Source organism: Drosophila nasuta, chromosome 2R (genome assembly GCF_023558535.2).
Source record: "Drosophila nasuta strain 15112-1781.00 chromosome 2R, ASM2355853v1, whole genome shotgun sequence".
NCBI lineage: Eukaryota > Metazoa > Arthropoda > Insecta > Diptera > Drosophilidae > Drosophila > Drosophila nasuta.
Genome location: NC_083456.1, coordinates 18,835,205 through 18,859,529, shown reverse-complemented (window position 1 = coordinate 18,859,529; position 24,325 = coordinate 18,835,205). Strand labels below are relative to the sequence as shown.

General features: G+C 39.6%; 5 protein-coding genes across 17 annotated transcripts in view; 3 read left to right on the top strand and 2 right to left on the bottom strand.

The window, feature by feature from the left end:
* Positions 1-58: 58 nt before the first annotated feature.
* Positions 59-2,748, top strand: LOC132784903 (KAT8 regulatory NSL complex subunit 2). Of its 2 annotated transcripts, XM_060790801.1 has the most exons (6): positions 59-649; positions 707-899; positions 956-1,119; positions 1,187-1,587; positions 1,988-2,404; positions 2,486-2,575. In XM_060790801.1, exons 1-5 carry the CDS (start codon positions 139-141, stop codon positions 2,363-2,365), a joined length of 1,647 nt encoding a protein of 548 aa, XP_060646784.1. In that variant the 5' UTR covers positions 59-138; the 3' UTR covers positions 2,366-2,404; positions 2,486-2,575. The 2 variants fall into 2 exon arrangements, with proteins under 2 accessions (XP_060646784.1, XP_060646785.1); XM_060790802.1 differs by lacking the exon at positions 1,988-2,404 and having other exon boundaries at positions 64-649; positions 2,486-2,748.
* Positions 2,749-3,079: 331 nt separating this feature from the next.
* Positions 3,080-6,185, top strand: LOC132787508 (glutamyl-tRNA(Gln) amidotransferase subunit A, mitochondrial). Of its 3 annotated transcripts, XM_060794587.1 has the most exons (4): positions 3,080-3,243; positions 3,302-3,549; positions 3,611-3,856; positions 4,976-6,181. In XM_060794587.1, the coding sequence occupies exons 1-4, from the start codon at positions 3,211-3,213 to the stop codon at positions 5,970-5,972; spliced, it is 1,524 nt and encodes a 507-aa protein (XP_060650570.1). In that variant the 5' UTR covers positions 3,080-3,210; the 3' UTR covers positions 5,973-6,181. The 3 variants fall into 3 exon arrangements, with proteins under 3 accessions (XP_060650570.1, XP_060650572.1, XP_060650571.1); XM_060794589.1 differs by lacking the exons at positions 3,080-3,243; positions 3,302-3,549; positions 3,611-3,856 and adding an exon at positions 4,749-4,863 and having other exon boundaries at positions 4,976-6,185; XM_060794588.1 differs by lacking the exons at positions 3,080-3,243; positions 3,302-3,549; positions 3,611-3,856 and adding an exon at positions 4,749-4,874 and having other exon boundaries at positions 4,976-6,185.
* LOC132787509 (NADH dehydrogenase [ubiquinone] 1 beta subcomplex subunit 11, mitochondrial) lies at positions 3,932-4,673 on the bottom strand. Its single transcript, XM_060794591.1, has one exon. It carries the CDS (start codon positions 4,551-4,553, stop codon positions 4,110-4,112), a length of 444 nt encoding a protein of 147 aa, XP_060650574.1. The 5' UTR covers positions 4,554-4,673; the 3' UTR covers positions 3,932-4,109.
* Positions 6,186-6,391: 206 nt separating the features above from the next.
* The window catches only part of LOC132787507 (uncharacterized protein C2orf42 homolog), a 139,686-nt gene continuing 121,752 nt past the window's right edge, over positions 6,392-24,325 (top strand). For 2 of the 4 annotated variants that reach the window (XM_060794585.1, XM_060794586.1), the window contains exons 1-3: positions 6,392-7,473; positions 8,485-9,087; positions 9,144-9,582. In XM_060794585.1, the coding sequence (XP_060650568.1) occupies positions 6,544-7,473; positions 8,485-9,087; positions 9,144-9,566 (1,956 nt within the window). In that variant the 5' untranslated portion in view covers positions 6,392-6,543 and the 3' untranslated portion in view covers positions 9,567-9,582. Of the gene's footprint in view, positions 7,474-8,484; positions 9,088-9,143; positions 9,583-10,914; positions 11,729-24,325 lie in introns of those variants that run through there. The other 2 variants (XM_060794584.1, XM_060794583.1) reach the window with 2 other exon arrangements.
* The window catches only part of LOC132787506 (tyrosine-protein phosphatase 99A), a 110,310-nt gene continuing 98,501 nt past the window's right edge, over positions 12,517-24,325 (bottom strand). For 2 of the 7 annotated variants that reach the window (XM_060794575.1, XM_060794577.1), the window contains 7 exons: positions 23,781-23,920; positions 16,950-17,239; positions 16,533-16,873; positions 16,298-16,464; positions 15,177-15,732; positions 14,176-14,444; positions 12,517-14,112 (listed from right to left, as the gene is read on the bottom strand). In XM_060794575.1, the coding sequence (XP_060650558.1) occupies positions 12,897-14,112; positions 14,176-14,444; positions 15,177-15,732; positions 16,298-16,464; positions 16,533-16,873; positions 16,950-17,239; positions 23,781-23,920 (2,979 nt within the window). In that variant the 3' untranslated portion in view covers positions 12,517-12,896. Of the gene's footprint in view, positions 14,113-14,175; positions 14,445-15,176; positions 15,733-16,297; positions 16,465-16,532; positions 16,874-16,949; positions 17,240-19,058; positions 19,735-23,780; positions 23,921-24,325 lie in introns of those variants that run through there. The other 5 variants (XM_060794578.1, XM_060794579.1, XM_060794576.1 and 2 more) reach the window with 5 other exon arrangements.

The window sequence follows — 24,325 nt, the reverse complement described above, 5'->3', positions numbered from 1 at the left end:
TATCAGTTACGGTAGTCACATCAACAGCAAGATTCGATAACAAGCAGTATTATCGTTTCAAGTCACATCACCAGTAAGTTGCTTCGCATTTTTATTGTGTCGTCGTCGTTGGAAAATCTGTCGAAACTGTGCGTGAAAATGGCAAGTTTTTCGCCCAATCAATTGCGGCAATGCGCCCGATTCACGGGAACTGCCTGCACACCGGAAAAGGAGCAAAAACTGCGTGATCAAATACACAGTGAACTGGCAAAAATTAAATATTGCAGTAATCCCACATACGAATGCAGCTTGATGCGCATTGATGGCTACGAATATTGCATTCGCCACATTTTACGTGATCCACGCGCCAATTATCGCCAATGCTCCCATGTTTATCCCAATGGACGCAAGTGCACCAATGCGGTGCCCAAATTGGACACAAAAAAAGAACAGATTTTGACCACGTTGTGCTTCGAACACAATCGTCAAACCCAATTGCAAAAGACACATTTATCAGTGGGTCGCTTGCGTAGTCGTGTGGAAACCAATGAGACCCTCTTGAACAGCTTGTCGCATCACATTAATGTGGAGGACATAAAGCCGGAGCTACCCAAACACGAACCGGACGATGATGAAATTGATGTTGTATCACCACATGTGACTCCATTTGGTAAGTTTGCATTGTTATGAGGACTTAAACAATTATTTAATTAATATTGACTTGCAGTCAATCAGGATCACACCAGCAGCATGGGACAGGTAGTGTCCAGCGTTCGTAAGCGTCGTCGCATTTTGGATTATGCCTCAGACAGTTCCAGCAACGATGAGGATCCCCCTTGTCTGCGCAACACAGCACGCGATGTAGAGTTTTATGAATCGGACTACGAAAGTGTCGATTCCGAGGAGGATGATCCACTCAAGTGAGCCCGGAAAGCACCTAATTAATTATCATTAAGTTAACATTTGTTGTTTGTAGGCACGCTGGCGTTTATACCAGAGCGGAAGCAGTGCGTCTCTCAGAGTTGAAGCTGATTAAGCTGCAGGGCTTGTATCGCGAACAAATCAATCACTTGCAACACGTCTTTAAGCAGCGTCGCCGCAGCTATTTGCATGACATACGCCGTGAGCGTGAAACATACTGTAAATGCTTGAGAGTTGCAATTGACATTTCGAATATATATTTATTAATTTCGCTATTCACTTGCAGGCAGCATTCATGATCAACTGAAGGACACGCCACATGAGCGCAAACAGTACGAGCAGCTTAAGGCACTCAATAGTTACCATCGCCGTCAAGGAATGGAAGCGGTGCTTTACAAGAAGATGAAGGAGAAACGCTCGCGAGACACTATGCTCTCGTCTAAATCTTCTAGTCAGCCCAAATGCATCTTCACCGAAGGTGGCGTCAAGTGCGGCGAACGCACGTTGCCCTGTTGCAAGCACTGCCGCAAGCACATACTCGAGGATAAGCGTCAGGTGTTGTATCGTGCTTGCGGTGTCGAGCGCAGTGGAGTCGTGTGCCAAGAACCCGTGGCCAGCATTCTCGAGGACTCTACGTGTGTGCTGCATTTGAATGTGGCGCCGGCCAAGCGTCAGTACATACAAAAGGTGCGTTAAACAGAGGCTGTGCCCCTTACTCTACTACTACCAACTACCACCAACCACAACCACCAAACCACAATCACTACTACAACCTCAACCACTAGCACCTTAATTAAGCCAAACAAAAAACACTTGCGCGCTTACATTTTGTATACATTTGCATACATCAAACACAGACTTGTCTATATATACAGCATACATGTATATACCTCGATTAGTTGGTAGTGTTATAGTAGTGTTATAGTAAGCAGTCCTAGCTAGACATACGACACGCATACATAAGTATTTCGTATTTAGCATAGCGTTTAAAATGAACAAGCTTGTGATCAAACAAAAAAAAAATGTTGAAATAAAAGACAGACCTCTCATTCCCCACCCATCTCCAACTCCTTTCACCTCACGATAGTTTTATGGCGTGCCAAGCACACCGAAGATCGAAAGTGTATTTGCCTCAAGTCGCCCAAGTGCACCAGATAGTGATGATGGAGACGTTGACAATCGATCGCCGATGTCAAACACTATATTGAATTTTAATAGTGAAACAGCCAATACGATTGATGAGAACTATGCCATGTTGCTGGACATGGACGATAATGGTCTGGATTTGGCGTTTGACGATGCGAACGGATTAATTTTAGATCACGAAGAAGAAATTCCACATCAAGCTGAATCAATTTCCAATTTAAATGATGTGCCAATTGATTTCAATCAAGTCGAAGCTGAAATTATGAATATTCTAGCGAGCATCGATGAAATGCCTTGGCTCGATTCATTGCTGCAATAAAATTTCACAATCAAGTCAATTGAAATCATCCTGCTGCATGTACATAATCTCATTCTTATAGATTTTTCCCATATTTCGTTTTTTATATTTCAAATTGTTATATATTTTTGTCATCTACAGAAATGCGAATCTGAAACCGAAGATGACGAACCATCGTCTACCAACGTTAAACAGGAGATTAAGAAAGAGGACGAGCAATCAGAAGCAAACAGATCTCTTAATACAACCACAGCGCATGATGGCGGAGGAGAATCGAAAAAGTAAAGGGGAAAAAATATGTCAATGTACAATGTATAGATTTTAATCTTTAATGTAGTAGTACAAATCGTTGAAAAATGTCGGAATGTTTTTTGAAATATATGTGCATATGCTTGCTTGTTAGACATAAACAATTCGAATATTTTAATTAACTCCATTTTGGCGCCAAAGCTAAAGTTGCGAGACCTCAGCTGCATTTTGCAAATATACTGAAATATACCAATTAATTCGTTACACTTTCATAGCAATTGGTTCATCGAAACAAATATTTTTATTTCACTGTCTTGCAAATAAAACCACTCAATTTTTATTATATATTTAAGTGTTAAAAAGGTGCTATTATGTATTTGTTGCTAGGTATGCACAAAATAATAATGAGAAATAATCATGCATATTGGAGACGGTGCCCATTGGCCGCTTACAATCAAATTTGAATTAATCGGCATTACTCACATCTCTAGTCAACAGGGTGCTGTTTGCAACAGTTTATTGCTGGTTAAATATAAAGCCCATTTGTTTATAATATGCATTTATTATAAATAAAAGTATATGAAATAGAAATTTTAATTTGCATATTTCAATTCACAATGCGACGTCACTTGCAACTGAGTATTAAACAGGTATGTGCACAAGCAAACTCAATTTGAATACTCTTCTTAAAAGTGGCAAATGTTTTAGCTAACTGCCGGTTACATCAATGGACGACTCTCTCCTCTACAAGTGGCGGAACAGGCACTCGAGGATGCCGTTAAGCTAAAGACACTGAATGCGTTGGTGCGTGCGACACCCGAATTGGCAAGACAGCAGGCTCAGGAATCCACAGAGCGCTATACAAAGCAGCAACCTATTGGCGAGCTAGATGGCATAACTGTGGCCATAAAGGATAATTTCTGCACTGCCAATGTGCACACAACTTGTGCCTCCCGGTAGCTAACTAAATAAAGATCTGACTTCTTTTTAATAATGTCCATTAATTTGACATTGCAGCATGCTACAGGACTTTGTGCCACCCTACGATGCAACGATGAGCGCAAGATTGCGTGAAGCGGGCGCAGTGTTGGTGGGCAAAACAAACATGGATCAGTTTGCCATGGGCGCTGGCACCGTGGATTCCATTTACGGTCCCACCAAGAATATATGGAGCGAAGACTTGGCTTCCAAGGATAATTGGCGCATAGCTGGCGGTAGCTCAGGTGGCTCGGCATCAGCTGTTGCCGCTGGTTTGTGTTATGCGTAAGTAAAAAATGTATCTTTGTTTACATGATTCTCCATAACCTCAATTGGTAACGCAAGTCGTTTAACAAAAAATTGTGTATAGATTTCTTGGGCGCATTTTATTAATCAACTTCACACTACAGCACGATGACGTTCGATATATGCAATTTTATTGGCGTGTAGCGTGCGCGACACTCGCAGCTATGTCCACCAGAGTTCTTTCCATTACATAACATTCGCTTATAAAACAAACTAAAAAGGGATTTCTTCTTTAAATAATAATTTCCGTTTGACCCAAATCCTCGTCCGATGGCAGGACTATGCTGGCCTTGTCCACATAGTCGGGACTGACCAGATCCAAGCCCGCTTGCTCGCGGCGTCGCAGCTCGAGGAAACCTTCGCGCTGCGCCCAGTTGCGAAGCTGCGTGTCCGGCAAATATGACCAGTAGAATGTGCCCCACACTAGACACAAGGTGACGGCAACGAAGAATGTTGATTTGGTTGCTTTGCGATCTTCCGCTTCTGACTTGTAATCGAAGCCATAGCTCATCCAGTTCTTGGGGCTAGGATTGGCAAAGTCTTCGGTTGTAACGCTGGTAGGTGCTGCGACGGTCTCGTCCTTTTTGGGCGATGTTTTGATGCTGCGGCATGCATTAAATGCTACCGAGCGTTGCAATGCCACGGCGCGGCTTGTTAGGCGAAAAAGCGCAGACATTGTTTGAGAATGCCCAATTTATTTAGCAAAACTTCGTAAATGTTTTTCAGTCTCGTTCGCTTTGGGCGCAGAGTGACCGTGCAGCTGTTTGAAAAATCAGCTGTTTCCAATTTTAACAGTTGTAACAATCGATTTCACTAATGTTATCGTTTTGGAATGTAAATGCGTTAAAATTGTTTATTTCAAATTAGAATGCTTTTGCAGTGCAATTGTTTGCTATACACTATGTTTTGTTAAAAATCCAGCAATTTGCCGTAAATGATCTAGTTTGGATCGTGACCGTGCTGTTTTAAAAATCGGCTTCAGCCAAGTTTAGTAGCGGTAGCAATCTATTTTGCGATTTATCATTTTACTAATATTTGTTATAGATTTTAAATCCATGTGTGCGTAAATTGATTATATTAAATTGTTTTAATTTGCAGTGCCATTGGATCTGACACGGGTGGTTCAACTAGAAATCCTGCCTCGTACTGTGGTGTGGTGGGTCTTAAGCCCACTTATGGTCTTTGTTCCCGACATGGCTTAATTCCTTTGGTCAATTCCATGGATGTGCCTGGCATTTTAACACGTTCGGTCAGCGACTGCGTTCAAGTGCTGAATGCAGTGGCAGGACCAGATCCATTGGACTCCACTAGTGTACAGAGGCCATACAAAAAGTTGCAACTGCCTGAAGTCGACCAAATTGATTTGAGCTCTCTGAGGATTGGCATACCAAAGGAATATCACTGTGATGGGCTCTCAGCCGAGGTGCTGGAAACGTGGACCAAGGTAGCTGATCTACTAGAGACTGCTGGTGCTAAAGTACGGCAAGTGTCACTGCCTAACACAGCAGCGAGTATATTCGTCTATACTATTCTGAATCAATGCGAGGTGGCCAGCAACATGGCACGCTATGACGGCATTGAGTATGGACATCGTGCAGCCGACGAACGCAGCACCGAACAGCTTTATGCCCAATCTCGGGCAGAGGGTTTCAATCAGGTGGTCAAAACACGCATACTGACGGGTAATTTTCTGCTGTTACGCAAGAATTACGATCATTACTTTGAGAAGGCATTGCGTGTTCGTCGCCTGATTGCAGAGGACTTTGTCAAAGTATTTGAGACGCAGCAAGAAGTGGATAAAGTGGACATATTGCTGACTCCTACAACGCTAAGTGATGCACCAGTTTATAAGGACTTTATAACATTGAGCAATCGTGATCAGTGTGCTGTGCAGGACTTTTGTACACAGCCCGCTAATATGGCTGGTATTCCAGCGGTCTCGATTCCTGTGCGCTTCTCTAAAGCTGGTTTGCCTTTAAGTCTGCAATTGATGAGCAACAGCTTTAACGAACAACTGCTGCTGACTGTGGCACGCTGGATAGAGGCACAAGTCAGTTTCGATAGTCTACAGAGCCTACAGAGACATGCAATTTAATTGTGACTTAAATTAGTATGAATTTGCAAATCAAGTTTCTAAGTGCAAATTCAAATGATTATGGAGCAGTGCTAGAAATATCGAAATGGGCTCAATAAATCGATAACAGATGTGTGCTGTGGTTGCGTTGTTGTTTGGTTAATTGTGGCAAATTGGCACGAATATTGTTAAATAAATAATTTTAATGCGATTTTATCTTTTATTCATATAATTGTTTTTTACATATATATTAAATATTTGTATTGAAAAGTTTTGAAGCAAGAATTAAATATTAATATGGGTAACAGTTTTTTAACGAGAAATATCGATTGGCTCTTAATAAATCGATTTCAGTTGCACACTGCTATGTTTACGTTAAATGTGATGAATTGGCAGCACTTTGCAAACAGTTAAGCAAATAATTGTAACGAGATTTTATTTTTATTAAACTTTTCAAAATATTTATACAAGTTATACTATTGTAACGGCGAATTGTTATCGCTGTTAATAACAGAGAGTCAGGACTAATCGGTCTAATATTTTGCGCCTGGTGTATGTTTTTGCCGCCCTCGCGAAACGAACGCCGCTATCAATGCCACTGGATTCAAAACAAACCAATCATCAACCTGCCACATTACGCGGCCTTCGCAAATGTTCCAGCTGTGGCGCCATCAACGGCAGTCGGGCGCTGCTCTGCCGCAATCCCGTCTGCCCACAAAATAAAAATTCCCTCGACGGCGTACAATTGATTTGTCATCGCACCGGCTGTGCCATTTACTCGCTGCGTACCAAGGAATCCAAGCAACAGGATGCACAGCAATCACGCAACTTCGTGTGCATCGAGGATGTCACACTATCGTTGCAGCCCAATGCTGCAGTTGTGTCTAGCAAAGCTATTTGCCATGTCGATGCCTGCAAGAGCGAAAACAACAATTGCAAGCACATCAAAGCGTGTCGCGAGTGCAGCGAACAGATGCCCAAGGCAACGGTTTATAGTGTCAGCCGTGAAGTGCTCTGGAATCTCAACATTAGCCGCGAGCAGAAGCAGCAGCTCTGGCAGCAGTACAAATCAGCGGAGGACCAGGAACAACTACCGGCCGTGCAGCGTCTGAATGCCACAACATTTGTAGTGCGTTGCGAGCGCTCGGAATCCTTTCCTGCGGCGCACCTGCATGTGACGGCGCTGGCCAACGGTTTGTCCACCAAAAAGGGCATCTATGCCTGTGCCTGTCGCAAGCTGAAGATCATTGTGGAGCCGGACAATTCGCTGGTGATGCAAGATGAGATCTGTGATCATTTATTGCTGGTGCTTGCGGGAATTCTAAGTTCACCGCAAGGCAAAACGGTGTATGGTAACTTTACGAAAAGTCTACAATCATTTTGGATGCCCGCCAAGTTAGAGACGCCGCTGGGCGAGGTGCTAATGCACGATGATTTGCGTCTAGGACTGAGCATCAATATTGGCGGCGACATGGAGCCGCCAGAGGACATTTATATATTTGACGATGAAGTAACCAACGATGTAAGTTTGTTCCTATTGAATATCTATATATATAAAAGAAAGTCGTGTTATGTTAGATCACTTATAAATCAAGAACGGCAGAACAGATTTTAGTGAAAATTTTTCTTAGGCTGATGTCAGAGTGCGAGCGAGAAGCGATGCGATAATATTGGGCGAGAACGAGCGATAAACCACTGCAACCCTTTTCATATGCAATCGCTCGAAAGATGTCAGAGTGAGAGCGAAGCGAGTTGCGAGTTCAAGCGAGAAAGCGAGAGCAAAGCGAGAGAGCAGTTTGCAACCTGCTTTATCGCTTCAACTCTCTCAGAGCGTACGATTGTTTTGTTGCATTCTGTGATTTAATTACCGCTTATTTTCAAAATTTGGCCAACGCTTCTCCAGCCGACTACTAATTTTATTTAATATATAGTCAAAAGTCGAAATAGACATCCTTGAATAGTTAAAAAACTTTTCTGGGTGGTTTCTCATTATATAAATTTTTGAACTCTCCTTTTTCGTTTCTACTGCAGTTAAGCGGGTGGATACCACTTTTTTTTAAACAAAGTTAAGTGTTGCACTTGAAGCAAAAAAATCTTCGTCCGAATCCATCACCATCATATTAATAACTGAAAAATAGAACAATGTAGCTCGCTCTCACAAAGCTCTCACTCTGACATCTTCTCGCTTTGCTCATCGCTTCTCGCATCACTTCGCTTCGCTTCTCGCGCGCACTCTGACATCAGCCTTAGAGTTAGGAGACGGACATAGGATACTTTTTATCCCGTGCTCCACCGAAATGGCTGCACTTATAGTAATCGAATCTTTCCCGACTATCCCGTAATGCAAGAAGAATACGAAATAATCGACTTTGTGCCACACGAGAAGCGAACAACAAGGTACTTAGGTGAAGAGCAACCTATGTACTAAAATACAGAAATAATAATAAATTAAATAATAAAAAAAGGGGCGGAACAAAGTTCGCCAGGTCAACAAGTAATGCAATAAAAAGAAACATTTAATACTTCTTTGCAGTTGCTCTCGCTGCCGGAAGATCTCTCCGATGTTGTCTACAATGTGGATGCAGCAACACCAACGCAAAACAGCGCCAGCAACAATGCTGTGGTCCGCTACGCCAACGATGCTCAGCTGCTGTCCAACTATGACATTTATGCTGAGCAGCACAATCAACATCTTGAGTTAACTGATTGCAACATTGAGCTCATGGATCAATATCAACTAACCGATCAAATTGATTTATGCAGCGATGATATTGAGCTGCCGCTGATCAGCGAACCCTTCAACATTCTAGCACCGCCGCCAGCACCCGCAAATCAATTGCCAGCCATTGAATTACCCACAATATCGGTGATCAAGGAGACGGCCATCAAGGCATCTGAAATTGTCAAGGAAGTCAAGACTCGCAAGCAGCCGCCATTGCCTGCGAAGCGTACTTTAATTGTAAATGAAACAAACACAACAACTGTGGAAACTGTGGGTGTTGAGGTGCAGCCCGCATTGGCCTACGAGGCGTGGCTGGATTATGTGATAGAGCTGATCAACGATTCCATTGAGCCTGTGGCGGAGCAGGCAGCTGTGAGCACACGTCCAGTGCAACACAGCTTGCATGTGCATAAGGTAAGTTGGAGTCCCTTCGAGCTGTCTCTTGATCTCTAATATATTTCTTTATCTAGGAAACCTTTTCGCACTTTAGCAAGAGCTTCAGTGCGGGCATCAAGCGGCGTCCACTGAACAATGTCACGGTGATAGCGAGTGGCAAGCACAAAGGACGCAGCAAGTACGAGTGGCACTTTAAAGCCTCGCACACCGTCAAACGCATCTTCAGCAGTCGCAATCTTAGCCTCCAATTACAACGCTCTTTCGAACGTCAACCTGATGGCCACTTTGAGCCTTATGTGCGCCAAGCGCCGATGCCGGCGACGTCCAAGCAACGTCAAGTCTATACAAGACTTCGGCTCTATATGGTTAATGTGCTCTTTGATAGCGAGAATCCCAAGAGTGGCTTGCTTTTGAGCTGGACTCCAGATGTGCTGCCTCGCAGTCAATTTGGTTTGCTGCAAATTGAATTTGTGCTGCAAACGAGTGGGCCAACTTAAAATGTGCCCAACAACGGTGAGTAATCAGATGTTCTTTATTTTTATTTGCATTCTCTTTAGTTTTATAAGTTTTTTTTTGTTTTCGGTTTTTTGTTTTGCATCCATATCAACTTTTCATTGGCTTATCTCAGTAACTTAGGTGTACATACATAAACTTATTTTCATCATTTTTGTTTATCGAGATACTTTCATTTCATTATCGTATTCATTTTCTTCGTGCACTACTCTTGAAGCGTTTACCAAGTTTTCTATTTGCCGAATCATTGATTTTACAAACTTTCGATTCATGATTCCTTCTGACTGCATTTCTACTGGATTTGTTTGTTTTATTTTTGCTGCTACTCTGTAATTCCCTTTTAAAAACTATGGGCTGCTCTTTTGTTTGTATCCATTCTCGCTTGTTTATCTCTTGCTTAGCTCTAAAATCATCGGTTATGCTTACTTAAGTTGTTGCTACATTCAGCTTTCTTACTAATCTCGTTTATGGATTTTTTTTGTGGGTTTTTTTTTAAGGTTTTTAGTTTTATACGCTTAAGTTTGACATTCATCACATTTATAAATTGCATAACACCGTCAATTAGATAATATTTATATATATTTAATTATATATGATTTGTGAAGGTAGTTAGTCTTGGAAAGGTTTCCTTGCTCGAGAAGTGTGTGCAGTGTTCTATTTTATTTCGATTTGTTTTTTCAGATCTTGTGTTCTTCACATTGGCTGGGGCCAAGAATCGTCAAGGTTGTTTGGCTGTCATTTACAAATATTCATATTCATTCTCATTCATTCACTCAATTCAATTGTTCTTTTCTCTTTTTTTTATAGTATTACATACATTTATGTATATCTAATAGCTACTTTCTTTTTGTCATTTTTTTTTGTATTTATTTATTTATTTATTATAATAGTTAAAATGCTTTAGTTATCGTTTAGTTGGAAATAATATGGTCTTTATATTACAGATGAAGCATTCTAGGTTGCCTTTTAGTATGAGAATTTACAAGCCTTCGGGATATAAGTACATACACATCCATTGTTCTTTTTGTTTTTTATCTCTTAATCACTTAACGGTAAAAAGAGAGCCTAGAGTTTTCAATTTCCCTTCTCAATAAACATAATTTCAAAAATTGGTCGTTAGGTTCAAATGTTCATTTTGCATTTTTACTTGTGGATTGTTTGAATTAAGAAATGCATTAATATAAGTTCATTTGTTGGCTAAATAAAACAAAAGTCCACTCTATATTTAACTATGCTGATATCGCCAGAAGAAGAAGACAACACATTTAGATCTAAAGCAAAACATTTCGATTAACAGACATGAACTTTTGGTATACCTTTTTGCATTTTTAGCATTCAAATGTGAGAATCAAATCTCTTTGACATGGACAAATCAAGGAGGATTAAAGGTAAAAAGGGTTGAGAGATGCAATAATACATTATAATCATAATTCAGTATACCTGCTTAAGATAAAGTGTACAAAAAACCAGTCTTTAAAACATTTTTGTTGTATCAGTAAATACATATACATATATTATATTTACTTACAAATGTGTAAATCGATTACTTTCTATTCTGCTTAACTGTTTTTCTCTTCTTTCTAAAAACAGGGCACGAAACTGACTCAAGCATAGATTGTGGGTGCTAAATTGTACTGTGCTGTTTATAACCCAATCGATCGATCATCGTATTCATAGCACCCTGCTCGTTAGCATTTAATACTATATTTATACTTATACCGATTACTAAGAAAAACTTGTACATGCACAATCTGTTGATTCTTAGAATTATATTTATATATGTATATATATATGTATGTATATAGCGATGGCAATTCAAGAGTGCAAAACTCAATTGGATGTTAAGTAATTCTGTACATGTTTTAGATGGGGGACTGGGGAATACGTAATTTATGTCATGAAAGCTTGGCATGTTAAATCTCAAATCTGAAATCTCAGTTTCGCCTCTGGGGAGACGTTTTGACAAATGTATTTTTTATATTTTTCTTTGCTTTGACATATTCCACAAGTGAGAAAAACAATTTTGAATATTTTTTGTTTGCATTCGCTTTTTTCACATGAATTTATATTTTAGTAATACTTTGCTTGCGATTTGCTTTACAAATTAATTAGTTCTTAAGCATTAAACGCTAAGCACTTTTATCATATCGTATTTATATATATATATATTTATTTGTATTTTGTATTTTTACAATATTTATATCGTCGTCTTAAACATTACTTATTTTTCCGTTTCTTTCATGCAATCTTTTATTTGATTACGTAATTTATATTTAAAGTATTTACAATTGTGATGCGTCTGGGTTTTTTTTTGTTGCGTGATTAGTTCAATTGTTTTTTTTTTGTTTTTAGTTTAGGATTTACAGTGATGTGCTCGTTAAGTGCTTGATTTGAAGTTGTTAAGTAAATTTGAAAAATATTTCGTGTACGTGCCTGGGAAAATACATTAAATCGTATTCGTAAATTCTTGAATATGTATGTTTTGTGTATGTTCTTTTGTTCACTTTCTCATCTCGTCTATTAAATTCGCATAATTTTCACTAAGATTTTGCATTTGTTCTTCGTTTTTTAGATTTTTTTTTTGTCATTTTTTCATTTTTATTTTTCAATTTCAAGTTCAACAAGTAATCGATAAAAATGCGAGCTGTGAAAACAGTATCAATAACAGATTATAGGACGGACATTGAATCAATTGAATTTAGCAAAACAATAAAATTACAGATCTGATATCAACTAAGTGTTAAGAGCATGGCACAAAAGGACAACAATTTCTTTCAGGGATACAAAAAAGTAGTATTATTATAATAATTATTATTATAGGCTCTTTATTTGTTGTATTATTTATTTGTGTGGGGAACTATGCAATCAGTTTTCAGTTTTGTGCGTTAAGCTACATACTTGATAATCGTTATGTAATATAATCGTGTGCCTTGTTTTTTTTGTTTGCTATGTTTCTAGTTGTTGTTTATTTTGTGTTGACTATATTGCGTGTTTAGTTTTTGTGACTAATTTAAACATATTTAAGGGGCGTCAATGGAATAAAAGCAATTTTGGGGCGTGTCAATAAATAGAATCATAAATAATAGGTTGAAGGATAATTAGCGCTAAACGCTTAGTTCACTCGCTTAAATACATTCAAGTGTATACATAATTAAATTTAATTAGCTTTAATTGTAATTGTAATTTATATTTAATGTATTTATATATTTATAATTATATTTATATTTAAATGTATCATATCTTAGCCTTTACATACATATAAAATTATTCATATTTTAATTTATAATTTTGTGTTGTGTTCTGGTTGTTGTTGTTTAGCCTACAATATCTAGGTTTTGAGCATCTGTGACTGCTGCATGAAGTTGTTGTTGTTGCAGATTGTTGTTGTTTTTGTTGTTGTTCATATTGTTGATTATCGGGTTGATTGGCGGAGTGAGCAATTCATCAACATTCGACAAGCAATTGGCATTATCCATTTGTGGTTGTTGTTGTTGTTGATGCGTGTTGTATTGTTGTTGCAGTGTGGTTTGTTGTTGCATCAGCGCCAGCATTTGTTGTTGTTGTTGATGTTCATCGGGCGGCAGGAGCATCATCGACGACGACAACGACAAAGACCCATCACCAGAGACCAGATTAGCAGCATTATTAGTAGTAGTAACAGTGGTAAGATTAGCATTAGTATGGGTTAGATCATTTAAAGGTGTTGCAGGTGTTGTAGGTGTTGGTGTTGTTGATGATTGAGTTGCTGTTGTAGATGTAGTTGTTGTTGTTGTTGTTAGATTGTTTGGGACTGTTGTTGTATGGTTGTTGTCGGAGCTGTTGGACGTTGATGATGATGGTGTGGGTGTGATGGATGATGGAGCAACTGTGGGTGGTAACAATGATGAGATGGGTAATAAGGAAGAATTAGTATTTGTTGTTGAAGCTGATTCAGTTGTTGTTGTTGCAGTTGCTGTGCCTGTTGCTGTTCCTAATTCTGTATCTGTATTTGTATCTGTTTCTGTGTCTGATTTTGTTATGGCTCCTACTTCTGTTTGATGACTATTATGACTAATGAGATTTTGCTGTTGTGTTTGCTGTTGTTGCTGCTGCTGCTGTTGCTGCTGAATTTGTAGCTGTTGCTGTTGTTGTTGTAGTTGCTGTTGTGTTTCATGTTGCATTTGCAGCTGCAGCAGATGTTGTTGCTGTTGCTGTGCCAGCAGCAACTGTTGCTGCTGCTGCTGTTGTAGCTGTTGTAGGTGTTGTGGAACATTACCGTTGCTGCAGATTTTGCTATAGAGATCCGGCGTGGCCGTTGTCACATCCTCGAATTCCGTACGCAATGCCGTGCGCTTCAGTAAATTCAAATTGCCAGGCAAATAGGACAGAATGTTATAGATGAGACGAATGTCCTCGCTGGACGTCCAGACACCGGGACGCTTATTATGATACAGCTTTGCATATTGATACACATTCGCCGTATTGCAATACTCCATCTCAATGGCCAGCGATGAGATGGCACAGAAGGTGCACGCCTGTGCTCCTCCATATCTGCAAGAACAATGCGTTTATTTAATAGGATTCTCACGGTGGAAGGACACACTCGTAACTCACCTGTCCACTATGACAATGGGACCGTTGCGATAATCGTTGCAGCGTTCGTGCACATCGACAATAAAGTCGTAGATGCTGTTGGGATTCGACATCTCTGGCCAGCTGGGGCAGTGCAGCATCTTCACACTCAGCTCGTAGTCGTCCTGGATGGACTGTATGACGAAATCGCGACTCACATAGTCGCTCTTGTTCGTCTTGTTCAGGAATTTGACGCGATAGTAATCGCTCTCGATGGGCGTGGCCTCATCCGGCCAGAACTGCGCGAAGTTCTGCAATTTCAAACGATTGTTGTTAACTCTCTTTATACCTTTCAAATATTACAGCACATATTGATTATATAATTGAGAAGTGATGCAGAAAAAAGGTTGTTAATTGAGAACATTTTTTATTTTGTAGATAATTGCATACTAAGCAATAAAGTGCATTTTTATGAAGCCTATTAACTGATTTCGTAATATTTGTATAATAATCCTAACAACCTATAACTAGCAGTCATATTTTAACATATATAATTGCCTTGAAATAATTCATCATTGAGGGAATTTTTACGAGTACTATTATTTTGTAATTTCGTAGTATTTTAGATGGAATCTCAACAAACTTAAAGCTGAAAAGCCTTTGATCTGTGATTAGATTGAAGATTAACATTTGCACTTTCAAGGAGCTATTTTCAAACGTTTTCTTGATTGATAATATTAATATTGCTTCAAGGTTTATAGAGGACATTTCGTATGTTGTATTAAAGACATTTTGCTATAACATTGTTAACCAATGAGATGAATTCCTATGAAACTTACACTTGCTTGATTTCACAAAATTTTGTAATGAATAAATAATCACTTAATATTGATTCAAAGCTGAAAAAATGGATTCGAATTTTGTGTAGTTTTAAAGTAATTTTTAGACTTCCCTTCACTGAATATTTTAGCTATCTTTTTCGTAAATCAAACATTAAATTAAAATGTGGTTTTAAATGTGCTTTGCACTTTGCATTCACTTACAATATCATCCAGCGATGAGAGCAGCACAATGGTCTGTGCATTGTGATCCCAGACCATTTGCCAGAAGTCCTTTATCGTGTGCGTCATGGGATGCTGGGTGACAATGAAGTCGCGCAGTCGCCTGAAACCATGCAGCCACGAGGCGTTTATGTAATCGCTGCCATCCTCGCCGGGCTTCGGTGTCAGATGCACTCGACTGCCCTCGATGGGAAAGATGGCGCCACGATTTTTGATCGAGTTCACCTGCTTCATGGCGGATGCAATGTGTATGTCCTTGGTCTGGAATTGTATGATGTTCTTATACTGCTGCTCCAAGTACGGAGTACAGTTCTTGAGCTCCTCGATCTGCTCGGTGGGCAGATTGGTTTCGCCGGAGGCAATCGCCTCGACCAGAGCGTCGTGCAGAAAGATGTACTGCTCCTCCGTTTGGACAAGGAAATTGCGCTGGGCGCGAATGTGTCGCAGAAAGCCAAAGACATTGGCAATCGACTTTTGTTGTATCTGCTTCAGCATCGCGTCCAGCACAATGTAGGTGCCAGTGCGTCCAACGCCAGCGCTGTGAGAGTAAATGGAAATTCAATTGTCAGTTTCTAGTTCAGAATTGCTTCACAAAGAAATAAATTACGTTCTAAAAACCAGAACAAAAATCAAGCTGAACAATATTTTGATATTTTCTTGAAACAAGATTTAAATACTTAATAAAGAATTATTTTTTAAGATTGATAATTTCGCAATTTAACAATTTTTTATCTTAAAAATACATTTTTCAGAGAAGAAACAAGAAACAAAATTTCAATCTAAAAAAGTTATTGAAACAAGATTTAAATACTTAATAAGGAATCATTCTTTTTAGATTGCAAATTTCTTAAACTCAAGAATTTTGTTCTTCCTTTTTCTTAGTGCTTAAAGAGTGCCATAAAAATTCATCAAAATCAAAGTGAATATCTTTTGGCACGATTTCGAAAATTTGTGAAACTTGAGAATTTTGTTCTTGTTTTTTTTGTAAAGAAATTTATTAGTACCAAAGCACAAATCTGTTGGCACGATTTTAGCATGATTCAATTTTTTTTTTTTGCTCCTAGCATTTTTTATTGCACTCAGTATCTTTATGCTTCACTCACCTGCAGTGGACAACAATGGGACCCGCCTCGGCGGGATTGGCGGCTGAGGATTTCTTGATGAAATTGAGCACTGGAAGCGGATGATCCGGTGTGCCATGATCTGGCCAGTTGGTGTAATGATATTGATAGACGATTTTCTCCATATTGCACTGCTTCTTTTTCTTGAGCTGCAAGCGAGAAGAGAGATTAATTAGTTGACTTCTAAGAATGTAAATTTTCACTTCACTTTACTCACCTTGAGATGCTTGATCTGCAGCGTGCGCACCGTGTACGTGGACATGACTTCCTCCTCCACAAGCTTGACCTGTATCACACCATAGGTTTCAACACCATCCTTGGGCCAATACATGTCACATTTGCGTCGGCCACGCTCCACCAAATTGGTGATCATCACAATGATCGCCACACGCTGTTCCCAGATCATGCGCCAGAAGCAATCGAAGGTATCGGGCAGCGGACCTTGGGTGCCAATGAAGGCATGTGACTTTTGATAGCCATCGATGAAATTGGCATTGATATAGTCCAGATTCTTTTTCTGACCGGGCGTGGGATGCAAATGCACGCGACTGTGATCGTCTGAAAGTATGAATAAGAATATTAAGTATACGCGACATGGTTTGAGAATATTTTCGCGTTTGCTTTGTGCACTTACAGGCTGTAATGTTGAGGTAGCGATTCTTGCGTTTATTCTCCGGATGCTGCGAGTGTTCGCAGGCCAGATCATCGGTGATGCATTCGTTCTGTATAGCCTCGTATTCGCGACTGAATCCAATGTCGCCATCTGCGTGCAACGATGCCACATGCTTGGCAAACTCATTGACGGGGACCGCAGCGCGGATTTCATCGCCAATCTTGACGGGCACCTCCCAGTCGACCTGCGGTGCATTGGGATGATGTGGCGGATCGTCCAGATAGTAGTAGGCGGCATGGAAGCACTTTCTGCTGGAATTAGCGAAGCAACAAAAAAACGAGAATGTTCATGTGTTAAACCAAGGTGGCAAATTGCAATGCTAATTAGAGAGTGGAATGATTCGGAGAATTGAAAGCGCGCAGCAAGTCATGAATAAATACGCAACTAGTCGTTGAAAGCAATCGTGTTTTTGTATCTTAAGAAAAACATAATTCCACTTTTGCTAGAATTAAATAGAAATGATGAAATGTTGCCCAGGTGTCAAGCTGAGAGAGAGAGAATGAGACATATTCAATGTGCAGTGTGCTGCTTTTAACAAAATCAAAATGCATTAATAATGAGCTCTGTCAGAGCAAAGGGAAAGTAGACAGCTGGTTGACCATTGAAGGACACTAAGAACTAAGTACCTAGGATCCTTGGAGTGGGTGGGTTCAACATTAACAGGTATTTAGTAGCAGCGAGGCATAAACAGGAAACGCAAAAACACAATTTTTTCATTTCATTTTCATCTTCATCTTCATTTTTATTTTCTATTTTATTTTTTTTTTGAAGTTGAGTGACAACATTGCTTAAGTTCTAGCATTTTGAATGGCAGCTGCTTGCAAAATTGAGGTTAAGTTTTTTTGTAATTGGCTTAAGCGATTACAAGGAGCAGAAACTTTGCCGCCAAGTTTCGCCATTCAACGCACAACAACTAGAACTTGGCCCAAAACTTTCGCTGCGCTTCGTTGCATTCTATGAATGTTGTTGCACGGTTGCAAGATGCGTCGATGCAACAGCTAATCAGAATCAGAAAATGTTGCGAGCCTTCTTTGTCTTGTGCTTATGGTGCGAAGTGCTTTACTGATTAGGCCGCTTCTTATCAGCCTCTTTCAGCTCTACGCTACGATAGATAATACTTCTACACCCAATGTTTACCAAGTGTCTGTCTATAGATACAAATTGTTCCCTCTCTCTCTCTCTCTCTCTCTCGCATGTTCTTTGTTTGCATATCGTGTATTTTCTTTCAATTGGAATTTCTATATTTGATACGCATGTTTTTCTTAAAAAACAAAATCTGATCCACAGTTGAGTTTCCTTATCGACAGCAATAACAACTGAGACAACTTTATACAAGTCTTTCGGTTTATTTCCTATGCATAGCTAATATTGTTGTTTTTTGCCATTCGACGGTGTTTTTGTTATTGTTGATGGCGCGCAGCTATTACGCACCAAATATTTATTGTAGCAAAATACATTTATTATAAACTTGGTCACGACGACGTTTGTAAATCATAGAGCCGAGACATTTACGACCCTATAAAGTAAGTGCACAACACACACATTACAATATTTTCCCCCTTTCATCTTCTCCCTCCATCTGCTATTTAAATGTGTTTTGTAATCAGAGGCAAAACAAAAAAAAAGCAGCTAGATAATTTCGCTGGCAATGATAAATGTTTCTTAATCGCTTGCTTATGTAAGATATCGTTATATTATAGGGTATCTAAGGCAGCGACTATTTGTGTTGTCTATTGCTCTTGGGTTTCTTGTTTTCTTTGTCAACTTCCGTTTTGTTTATTTATTTCTTATGCTTTTGGCAGCAGTTTAAGTGTTGTTATTGTTGCTGTTTGCTGCTGCTGCTGTGCTCATTTGCTATGCATTCTCTGTTGTTGATTGTTTTTGTCATAAAGTTGATCGGAAGATTCTGTTTACGTTGGGTGGTCTGTCTTCTTGGCACCCCCTCCCTACCCTTCCCCTCAATCTTACACGTGAGCGGGCAAATAAATGGCCCACTTTGCCCGGCGGTGGCCCAGTTGGGAAAGTGTTCGCGGCGGAGGCGACGGCGGCGGCAAGCAGCGAGAAACTTACGTAAACCAATTTCCACGTTGCGATTTGCGGCGTGCGAGCGGCGCCGATGCTGCTGACGCTGCCGTCGTTGAGGTGCTGCTGCGCCGCTTTTCCCCTCCAGCTGCTGCTGACATGCTGCTCTGCTCGATGATCTCTCGCTGTTATTGGAAGTGGGTGTCGAAGAGGCGAACGAGCTGGCAGGGGAGCGGGCGGGAGGTGACAAAGCTTTTGTTGTCTACCAGGCAAATTGCATTGCACTTGTTGCTGGCCTTTGTTGTTATTGTTGCGCACTTTTATTTACACGAATTACGTCATATCGGCAATTGCAAGGCGCGTTCCGAGTCAAAGGCAGCCGCTCTGTCGCCAAGCACTTGCAAAAATCGTATAGTACGCAATAGACGCACACAAACACACACACACACACCGACACGCGCACAGTGACACCAACACTCATGCAGTTGCTTTTATGTTTTGACGGCAGAACAACAACAAACTAATTCGGCAGTTTGCTTATCGGATTTTTGCTATTTCTCTGCTTTGATAAGCAAGAGCTTGCTCTCTCTCTTTCGCACTCTCTGTTTAAGTTCGTCAAACGTGCATTTGATTCGCTCTCTCTCTCTCTCTCACACACACACAATTCGTGTTCGTGCTTGCCCTTCGCTCACTTGTTGATCACGAGTCGATTATCAAAACGAAACTGAAATCTCAATTGGCATGAAATGCTGCAGTCGGTTCACGACAGCGCGCCCCCATGTTATTTTACATGCTGTAAATGCCTCTGTTAAGTTTAACATGAGCAATGTTAAAGCGCTCTCTCTCTCTCGATGTTGATCTGTAAGTGAGCGAGCTTTCAATCAGCTGTGCGATAAGATACGTAGAGTTTGAACTCAGTCCGTTTCGTTCGCACTCGCACAAAACCCTTTTTTTGTATTGTGGAAACTTTCGACGTCTTATCAGAGCAGACAGATTAAACGCCTAATTGGCAGTAAGCATAACAATTGCAGAGCAGAGCAAAAGTTTTTCCACAACTGTGTTTGATAAAGTAGAGCACAGAATATTCACTCGAACTTGGCACTCGATATGCAAAAAAGGGAAAAAGACATGAAAAGTGAAAGAGGCGAAATCATGTCTGGGCTGTCGATGCTGTTGATTCTGATGATGATGCTAACACACAGAGATACAGATATTAAAGTTTCAAGTTGGAAAAGTTTTATAGCTGCCAGCAGCAGCAGCAGTAGCAGCAGGATGAACGAACGAAAGCGAACACAAAACTGATGAAGTGAAATCCTACATATACAAAAATACATATATGTACGATATATAGTACTTTTTCAGGTTCACTTTACGGACAGCCTTCAAATTGTTCTCTTTTTGCTAACTTGCTGCTGCCAAGCGCCTTACCAACACACTTTGACCCGCCCGCTGTCTTGGTCCATTGTGCACACGTGCTTCTAATATTTCAGCCTTCAGCAGTTGCTGCTGTTGCCGTTGTTGCTGTTGCTGGGGCAACGGGGCAACAATGGCACGTTGGCAAAAGTTGCGCATACGAAGCCAAAACAATTTCTTGCCAGGCATTGTTGTTTTCTTTTTTGGGCAAAAGCAAAAGTTGGCAGCAAAATTCTCTGACACACAACAAACCCGCAGAACACTCATCCTCCCCCCCTCTCGCACACACACACACACTCACACACACATGCAAAGTGTGTTACACACACGCGTGTATCCATAAGGCAAGAGGCAGACAAAGCGATTGCCGCGAAACAATGTTGCCAAACTGCATAAAATACGAAACTACCAACATTGTACAACACACACAATATATGTACATAATAACAGGGTGCGACAAGGACAGATCTATGCAGGAGATAAGGACAGATATATATGTATGTATGTATATGCTACGACACAACAGAGTATGGAAGATACAAAGTTTTTCCATTTTTGTTTTTGTTCACTTGGCGTCAAAATGTAAATAAAAATTGTTGTTATCGTTGACATATTTTTGTAAGTATTCTAACCGGCAAATTGTTCCAATATAAATTCTTTGAGTATTTTGTGTGACATCAGCATAAAAGTTTTCGCCTGCCAGCATAAATTGGGGTCCTCTTGTGTGTTCCTTTCTAACTTAACTATCGACGAACCCAAAAGAAATGCGCGCCCACAACCAATTGAGTTGAAGCTATAAATAGTATCTACTCTATATATTATATGTATGCGAACGATATATTCTAGGCCATGATGAAATATGTAATATTTCAATTTGAAATTGTAACAGGCAGCAACTAGACCTTCCACCTTGATTGCATTAGAGACTTTCCGGACGAATTCTAAATATGTATTCAATTTAGTTTAACAGTCGAAAGTTAATTTCAAGTTACTTTTAGTCCCGTGTATTTCACATACATATTGTTTGACTGACGTTTACCCAACTCATAAAACCCGAAAACCCTTTCGCTCTCATTTAGCATCTTTTATTTATTGTTTGCATTGAAAGGGAAATTGTCGAAATTTATTTTGTTTGGCCAAATACAACAAAATGAAATTATATTTATTTTTTCTTGTATGTTGTGTTGTTGTTGTTGTTGTTGTTGTTGCTGTTGAACGAAAACTTTGGCAAGTTGAGAAATGGTAAGCTTTTAAAAAGTGCTTTGCGCTCCCCTTTTATATTTATGTACATATATTTCTACTCTGCCCCATTCCCGCGTTGAGCGATGTCCCTTAACTTGCCCGGCGTATTTGTACAAAATAAATAAAAATGGCATTAATTTGTTAGAAAACACGAGCTGTGTGTTGAATGCTGTGAGAGGGGCGGGGGTGCAACTTTTATTTGACATATTCGCGGGAGCATGAAAAATGGCATAGAGAAAAAAAAGAGTAAAAATTTTCCATTGAAGTTAAAAATGTTTCGCATTTTCTTTATACTCGATGCAGGCTGCAGGAATAAGGAATAAGGACGTAGGTTGTGCAGGACTTGTGGGTCTGCCTGGGGCCTTTGTTTCCTGAAGAGATTGGGCAACTTTACGGCAAATGGGTTAACCACTCTTACACATAATAAAGACTTTAAGTAACTTAAAACTGTTTGCTTGTCTTTTTCGTTCCTTTCCTTTTCTTGCCACTTCCATTTTTCCTTTCCCTGGATGGGTTTATGTTTTTTTGTGATTTGAATTTTAATTAACATTTCTAATGAATATGCGGGCGTACGGGCAACGAGAATGAGAATGAGTAACCAAACCCTTTTTTTTTGTCTATTTCAATTCTGATCTGCGCCTTTTGCTGTTTACTCTCTGCCATCTCCCATTTCATGTTCAAAGGATGCGCCAGTTGTTGGCGTTTATTGTTGCTGAACGAGGTATGAATGAAGTTCAATTGTGGATGAGTGTGGAAATTGATTCATTTGCTACAATGTTTCTATTCAACACATTTTCAATTGAACCTTTTTTTTTTTTTAGATTGAGCTAATCGAGTTAGAAATTCATTTAAGATTTATGTAATTAATCGAGGTAGAAATTCTATTAAGATTTTGTAATCAATCGAGTTCGAAATTGTGTAATTAACTTTGTGTACAAATATTTATAAAATTTAAAAGATATATTTCTCAATTTTAAAAGCATTAATCATTGCACTATTTACTTTTAATTGAAGTTACAAATTGATTGAAGATTTCTGTTATTAATTTCCTTCGAAATTCTATTCAGATTATTTAAAAATTTCTAGAATTAGCTATGATGCAATCCATGTTCTTAAGTATGCACATTTTTATGGAAATTTCAAAGACATATTCTCCCATATTTTAAGTGCTAAGCACTTGCATTATTGGCAAGTAGCCAATCTATTTACTTTTAGTTTGCGTTAAAAAATCATTGAGGATTTCTGAATTTAATCAGATTAGAAGTTCACTTAAGATTTCTGTGGTTTATCGAGTTAGAAACTCGAACCAAGTATGTTATATTTTAATATGTATCAAATAATATTTTGAATACACACATCTTCCTTAAAATTTTAGGGATATATTCTGTTATCTCTCTAGAGCTAAACACTCACAATATTTGCTTTAGCAATTGATTGCAGATTTTGGTCCGAAATTCTATCAAAATTTCTTTCATAAATAACATAGTGCTGAAAATATATTAAAAATGTCCGCAATAAACTGGGGTTAAAATACACACATTTCCATAGAAATTTAATAGATATATTCATCTATCTTTTAAGAGCTAAGCACTTGCTTAATTTACTTGCCAATCCCCAGACAGTTGAAGCAGTTCAAAACTCTTTCTGTGCCACTTGGATATATATGTATGTACATATATGTATTTGATTTGAAGATATATGCAAAAGTACGCACATATATTTATTTTTTGTCGGTTGTAGGGAAATCAAAATGGAAAATAAAAACATTTTCATCGGCACACGCACCCAAAATAGAAGCTTGCTGCGTCGCCTGCTGTGCATTTGGCTTTAGCATTAGTTTCTATCTCTTGTGCCCAGTTGTATGTTGTTGTGTTTGTTGCCCCGCTTGATTTGTTGTCTTGGCTATATTTATATGGCGCTGCGGGGGTGTGAGGGGCAGGGGAGGGGTTCGTAGCATATCTCTAGCAGCAGCATTCGAATGTGGTGCACAACGAACTGGGCGTATTTTATTTATGGCGTCTGCACGTGCCGCAAACGTTGTTGCAGCTGCACTTGCCACTAAAGGGGGCAGCAAGGGGTAAGGGGTATGAGATGTTGACAAGGATCGCCACTTACCTCCACAAGAAGAAGGCCATGACGATCAGCACGATGCCAAAGCAGCTGAATATGATGCCAACCAGCACAGCCAAATTGTAATCGTTGTGCGATTGACGCAGCAGCGGTTGAATCTTCTCGCAGTTCGGTTGCAATTGTATCTGCAAAAAGAGAGAGAAAAGAAATAGGAGGAAAGCGTATAATGAAAGTGAAAGGAAAATGTACAGAGGTAAATCATTTTGGGGTTGAATAGAGTATAGTTGACCTGCTGAGATTTATGTCTTTTGCAGCAGTTGCGGCCTGAAAGGTAAAGCGTATTGTTGTATCTAGCGCCTGGGCGTATGCTACACTTTTTTTACCCACTCGTGTGTGTTTGTGTGTGTTGTTGTTCACCCTTGTTGTTTCAGCAAAATAGAATTTCATATTTTTGTTGCCTTCTGTTGCTGCTGCTGTGCAAAAATTAAACATTTGTTTTGCTTGCATTGTTGCTGCATAAATTATATTTATTTAAAAGCCATTTGCTATGCGCGCATGTGTGTGTGTGTGTGTGTGTGGCTCGAGGAGGT

Bases quoted from the DNA above. Each gene is read 5' to 3' on its own strand.
- LOC132787508 (XM_060794587.1), top strand. From the start codon at position 3,211: ATGCGACGTCACTTGCAACTGAGTATTAAACAG. The intron at 3,244-3,301 runs GTATGTGCACAA...CAAATGTTTTAG, and splicing joins TGCAACTGAGTATTAAACAG to CTAACTGCCGGTTACATCAA. The intron at 3,857-4,975 runs GTAAGTAAAAAA...TTTAATTTGCAG, and splicing joins GCCGCTGGTTTGTGTTATGC to TGCCATTGGATCTGACACGG.
- LOC132787509 (XM_060794591.1), bottom strand. From the start codon at position 4,553: ATGTCTGCGCTTTTTCGCCTAACAAGCCGCGCCGTGGCATTGCAACGC.
- LOC132784903 (XM_060790801.1), top strand. From the start codon at position 139: ATGGCAAGTTTTTCGCCCAATCAATTGCGGCAATGCGCCCGATTCACG. The intron at 1,120-1,186 runs GTAAATGCTTGA...ATTCACTTGCAG, and splicing joins CCGTGAGCGTGAAACATACT to GCAGCATTCATGATCAACTG. The intron at 1,588-1,987 runs GTGCGTTAAACA...ACCTCACGATAG, and splicing joins AGCGTCAGTACATACAAAAG to TTTTATGGCGTGCCAAGCAC.